The sequence below is a fragment of the Notolabrus celidotus genome, chromosome 18 (assembly GCF_009762535.1).
Source record: "Notolabrus celidotus isolate fNotCel1 chromosome 18, fNotCel1.pri, whole genome shotgun sequence".
Taxonomy (NCBI): domain Eukaryota; kingdom Metazoa; phylum Chordata; class Actinopteri; order Labriformes; family Labridae; genus Notolabrus; species Notolabrus celidotus.
Genome location: NC_048289.1, coordinates 13615233 through 13621232, shown reverse-complemented (window position 1 = coordinate 13621232; position 6000 = coordinate 13615233). Strand labels below are relative to the sequence as shown.

At 39.1% G+C, this 6000-nt stretch overlaps 1 protein-coding gene across 1 annotated transcript in view; it reads left to right on the top strand.

Annotated features, from left to right (window-relative positions):
- The first annotated feature begins 1550 nt into the window (after window positions 1–1550).
- The window catches only part of si:ch211-183d21.1, a 28371-nt gene continuing 23921 nt past the window's right edge, over window positions 1551–6000 (top strand). Inside the window, exons 1-3 of the mRNA XM_034707153.1 lie at window positions 1551–1774; window positions 2541–3386; window positions 4723–4903. Of these exons, the coding sequence (XP_034563044.1) occupies window positions 2564–3386; window positions 4723–4903 (1004 nt within the window). The 5' untranslated portion in view covers window positions 1551–1774; window positions 2541–2563. The remainder of the gene's footprint in view (window positions 1775–2540; window positions 3387–4722; window positions 4904–6000) is intronic.

The following is a 6000-nucleotide window of genomic DNA, read 5'->3' as shown; positions in this document are numbered from 1 at the left end:
CCCGAATATAGAATGAACCTGATTATAAAACCACCTTTCAAGACTCATTTTACGTTAGAAAAAAGACTTCATGAAATCCAAATCTTGTTTTTTATAAATGTGATTGACAATAATGATAAAACATGCACATTAAAAGTCTGCAAATTGAATTGTCAGATTTAAATTGAACAAAATGTGATCACATGTAAATTTAATACTTATAGTATCAGTATTTTAATACCCTAAAATTCCAAATAACATGCCATCCACTGGATGAATGATGGGTCTGCTAATGGGCATACCCTTTGATCTGTTTGATCATTCTTCGTTCGTTCATTCATTGTTCATTGTGTCTCTCTATCTTTCAATCCCCCTGGCATCGAAGCAATGAGTCATAGTTGGCCTCAGTCAATAATGAGGCGTAGACTTGCTTTACAGGTGAGTGGCCTTTATTTATTTTTATAATTTTTTTGGTAGGGCACCTGAAGTCAATTTTCAGTCAGAATACAGAAAACCTTAGAAAAAATCCATCAAAGACAAAAATAAACTGTGACATTAAAGCAGACCTGATTGTGGGCGGAGCCTCAGCTATCACTGATGTGTTACATCCATAGACTGTATAAAATATGGACGTAGTATCCGTGACATCACCCATCTGTTTCTGAAGCGCTGTTTTGAGGAAAATCGTCGGCGGCAGCCATATTGCTGCTGTCGAGCGTTTGTGACAGGAAGAGGTGGGCTTTGAGCCTCCTCGCCAACAGCTACTGTGTCCGCCTGTCAATCAAGTCAGCTGTGCCTCTCATTGGAAGACTCGTAATCTCAATATCTTCGAAATTGCCGTGATAGAAAAAAATTCACCCCCTCACAGTGTGAGCCAAAAGCAAAATGAGCTATCTAGACTACACTCGTCTTTTGTACCAGGATGTAAACATGTTTATTTCTGCTGTAAAGATCAGCTTTTTTGAATTGGTGTGTATGTGGTTTCCAGTACTTCCAAAGCCAGTCTAAGAGGATCCTCGATGAACTGCAGTTTTTAACACTTGCTCATTGGACTCATATTTTTAGACCGGAGGTTGCGGCTTGGTAACATCTGACCCCAGTCTCCCCTATTTTTTACACTGTGAGGTCAGGGGCCCCCTTTGGGTCTTTTACAATGTATCTGTAAATCAGAAAACACAACAGCAATTTAGAAAACAAATGGCTGTGTTTTACGATTTGCAGTTGTGTTTTTTGATTTTCCGTAGTGTTTTCTGATTTGCCGTTGTGATTTGCACTCCAGGGCCACCATATATCATTTATGTGTTACATCTGGCCCCAGTCTCCCCTGTTTTTTACAATGTGAGGTCAGGGGCCCCCTTTGGGTCTTTTACAATGTATCTTGTAATGAACTGAAGCTATTGCTGTTTTGCTTTAATACATACATTTCCAAAGGTTCACAGAATAAATGAATTCTGTAATGTGTCAATACTTTGTGATATATGTAAGACGATTTTAAATCTGTAAGCACCACGTTTCGCCGAGTTTACTGGTGTTTAATCTTCAGCTGTGGATGTCTGAATGGTGTACTGAGCCGTAGAAAAAAAGAGAGCTTCCCTGGCAGGCATCATCCCCCTCAGTCAGTCTGACCGCCCACAGTCCGGGGGGAGAAAGTGCTGCTTTGTGAATGAAGGGAGCGGCGGAGGACGGAAAACAAACTTTGACAAAAATTGTATCCGGAGAGTAACCATTTTATTAACAGCTGCGTAGTTTCGACGGTGCAGCGCGACACCGGTGCGACAAGGACTGAGGAAACACAGTAAGTTACGACGTCTTTAAGGAGCCTGTGTGGCTCTGATAGAAAGCAGATTGAGAGGCTTTCTTTTCGACGGAAAGATGCATGCATGGCAGCCTAACCGTGACTGGAATAACTGTCGTGAGATGGGAGATGATTTCAGGACAGAATTTAACTATTTCACCCCCTTAAGTAGGTCTCATTTGTCCTAATGTGGTTTTCCAAGAAAGTAACTCTCGTGAAAACTAATGTAGCCTAAAATGAACAGGTTATTTTAGCTTACCTTAAAGTTGTGACGAATTTGAGTTGATATGGGTTGAAATGTTGATTTGTATATGGCAAAAATCTCCAATTAGACACCGAAAAATTACACAACTCCCATTCTTTACGTTATTTTTTCCATATATTTGTTCAACCTTATCCATTCATAACGAAAGCATTTCATGCAAACTTTCCATCTGTTTGCAAGTGTTTCGCAACATTTCATGACTCATGCAGAAGACGTGCATTCCCAATGTCACAATGAACAATAAATAGACCCATAAAAGACTCATTCATGATATTATGAAGTTAGTTAGTCCTCTCAGGAGTCTGGAGTAGAAAACGTAAAGTTTGATCATATCTCTGTGAGCATGCTTCTGATACAGTAGTATGTCCTTTTATGTAGCTCAGAGTTAAAGATGTGTTGCCTGACACTTTGATTTAACATACAGTATTACTTTAGTTTGCAAATCACGTAATTAGTTGTTTTATTACACAAATAATCTTATTAATTTTTCATCTTCTGCAGAATCCAGATATTCTGAAGACATCATGGTGCTTAGATTTGCCTATGTTGCTTTTCTCTGCCTGGTGGTGTTGGTGGTTGCTGAGCCTTGCCTCATCATCAGCGAGATCAACGCTGACAACCCAAGACTAGACACCACTGAGTTTGTGGAGTTGTATCACACTAGTGGACAGCGTGCCTCATTAGATGGATACACTCTTGTCTTCTACAATGGGAATGGAAATGTAGCCTACAAGGTGCTGGACCTAAAAGGTCAGAGCACTGATGACAGAGGATTCTTCCTAGTGGGCTCAGTGGACATGCTTCCCAAACCTGCCATCCCTCTGCCTCCCAACACAGTCCAGAATGGCCCAGATGCTATTGTTCTCTACCACACATCTGCTGCTCGCTACAATGAGAAGATGAATGTAACATCTCACGGGTTGGTGGATGCCGTCGTGTACATGACTCGCCGTACAGGGGGAGCAGAATTCCTCGCTGATATTCTGACCCCAGGAGAACCAGCCTTTGTAGAGGATGAGACAGCCCTTGAGGGTGACGAGTCAATTGAGAGGTGTCTGCTGTCTGAAGATCGCTGGGGCTTTCAGGTGTCGTCCCCCTCTCCAGGTCAGAGGAACAACTGCACAGCACCTGTTGCACCAGCAACCATTCCTGTCATCAATGAAATAAAGCTGGGAGGAGGGCAGGTGGATGGGTTCGTGGAGCTAACAGAGGCCTCAGCGGCAGGTCTGCTGGCGCTGGTTGTGTTGGATGGGAAGACTGACAGGGTCAGTGTGAGTGCAGATGTAAACATGGCCAACGCAAGGAATGGATTGATCTCAGTGACCGTAGAGAAGAGCTTCATGAAAGGTCAGTATACTGTGGTCTACTGTCATTAGAGCTGTTTCTAAACTGATATCGGTATCAGAATTTAGAGATAAGTGGATACCATTATGCTTCCCATACCGATTCCAAGACCAAAACTTGAGTTTTGGCTGATTACTCCTTTTCCTACTGTTGTGAAAAATGTATACGTAAAATTGTTGACTTTTTGCTAGCTTTGACAAATATAACACTATTCTAATAAACCCTATCCCTCATATTAGGCTTAATTAAAGGTCTATTCTGCTACTGGTATCTGTGTAAGAACAACTATATTAATAATATATGTGATGCTACCACTAACAACCTCTTTTCCAATATAGATAAGAAGAATAAATAATAGTGTTTCTTTTTTTATCATGTGACAACAGCAAAATACAACAGTGTGATCTGACTCAAAGTGTTATGTAAGCAAAAGCTAACAATAGTACATTAGTCAGTCTTTTATTGTCACACACTAGACAAGAATATCTCTTCTCAAAACCTATATCCTTTAAAATTATAATACACCTGATGGCTACCACCAATACATTCTGTTTTAGAGCTGATAAGATGTAATAATAAAATGAGTATTTTCATTATGTGACCATTTAAAAAAATCAACACTGTGAGCTAATTGTGAGTGTAATGTTAGCCAAAGCTAACAAAAATACAATAGTCAGTCTTTTTTGTGTCACATGATCCAATGTTTTTTTTTAAATAAACATAATACGAATGGCCCAAAACAGAAAATAAAAAAATTCTGTCACAAACTTCCCCTACACTCTTTGGTAGAAGAGGTGGTCAGGAGGGACTGCTAGTGAAGCTGCTGCTGCTGCTGCTTTACTTCTTTTACCTTACGGACTCCCAATCATGCTGAGCCAAAAAGGCCATAAATAATGATTGTTATCAGAAAACATCCTAACAGGGTAAGAAGTATTCAGCCATTTCAAAATGTACAGGCTGCAGATTTAGACTCATGGTGGAGTTGTGCACCCACATAGCGGGTGGCCCAGTTTCGATTCCAGCCTGAGGCCCCTTTCCCACATGTCATTCCCCCACTCTCTCCCCAAGGATTCCTGCTCTATCCACTAGGACAGTGGATAGAATCTCTCAAATGAACTTGCAAAAAATAGTAAAGTTAATTCCACTTGTATCAGAGAGTTACTTGATTAGTTTTTGACCAGTTTCAGGAAGGAAAAAAGGTATTGGAGTATCTTTCAGTTGTTGTGTCTTTCTTTCAACAATTGCAATGCAGAATTTCAATCTCTTTGATCACTTCTAATTCATTCATTCACTTTCGCTTTACTATGAATTCTTTGTTCCTGTTATGATTTCTTCTCAGGAGATGAGTCTGGGGCTGTGGCTATTTACAGTGGCAGAGCATCAGACTTCCCTGTTGGCAGCTCTCTGAGCCAAATACAGCCTTTAGATGCTTTTGTGTTTGCCGGACCTGGAAGTAAGCCGAGTGCCAACCTCACAGAGACTCTCATCCCAGGCAGACATCCCTATCAACTCAGCAACAGGCAAGACACTACTATAGTCTAGAGAGGCTTTTTTTTTTTTACCCCTTTAAGTTAAACCATCAAACATGACTGCAGTAAATACTAGAGGTAGAAGAATCAGGCAGTTTGGTGGAGCATGTGACATCTTTTAGGTGAAAATATGAGATGTCTTAGTATTCAGTGGCTATTTTTGAGGACACACCCAGAAGTGTGGTGAAATGTTAAGTTCTGTTAAATGTGTTTTAGTCATTAGGGGAAAGAGTTAGCTTTCGCCACTGTTCCTCTTTCTTAATGCACTTTTTCCACATTTGTGTGTGAATCATGTTGGAATAGCAGCAGTCACATGAAGGCTCAAACTCTCACTGACTCAGACACTTAAAAGGACATTTGCAGGACAACTCTTAAAATTGAGCATGAAGTTTAATTAACACCTCCCTGATGAAAATGAGCTATATATAACAACTCTTAGATTCTACAGCCATGCCATTATCCCCAATACTGTCTGCCCCTGAATATCATTTGCACTTTTATCTATTTATATTTTTCCATTTTAAACTGTCATGGCACTGCACTACTTGCAATGTGTGCATAGTCTGTTTTTAACTATATTTTATTTTAATTTATTGTATTTTATATTAAAATATTTGCTATTTAAGAGTTGGAAGAGAGAAACAGCATCTTGATTTTCTTGTATATCTTCGTATATATGGTGAAAACTTGAAATTTTGTAGCAAATTCAGTTGCTACAAAATGCTCTTATACACAGTATGAAAAAAGTTAAAATATTAATAGAAAGAAGGAATAAAATTAAATAAGATATAAATATGAATACAATAATATAAATGGGATTAAAGATAAGTATATTAAGTGCAAAGTGCTTTAAGCAAAATTCTATACCAGCAAGCTAACATGCTCAAAATCACTATGCTATATAATTTATTTGACTTAATGAAACAATTAACAACGTTGAGTGTTTATCATTTAAGTTCCCTTCATTTTGCTTATTAGTATCCTAACATTTGCTAGTTCACATTAAACAAACTAGATCTGAGGTTGATGGGGATGTTATCACTTTAAAGACGCATCATTATAAACCAATGATTAGAATTCAAATTAGG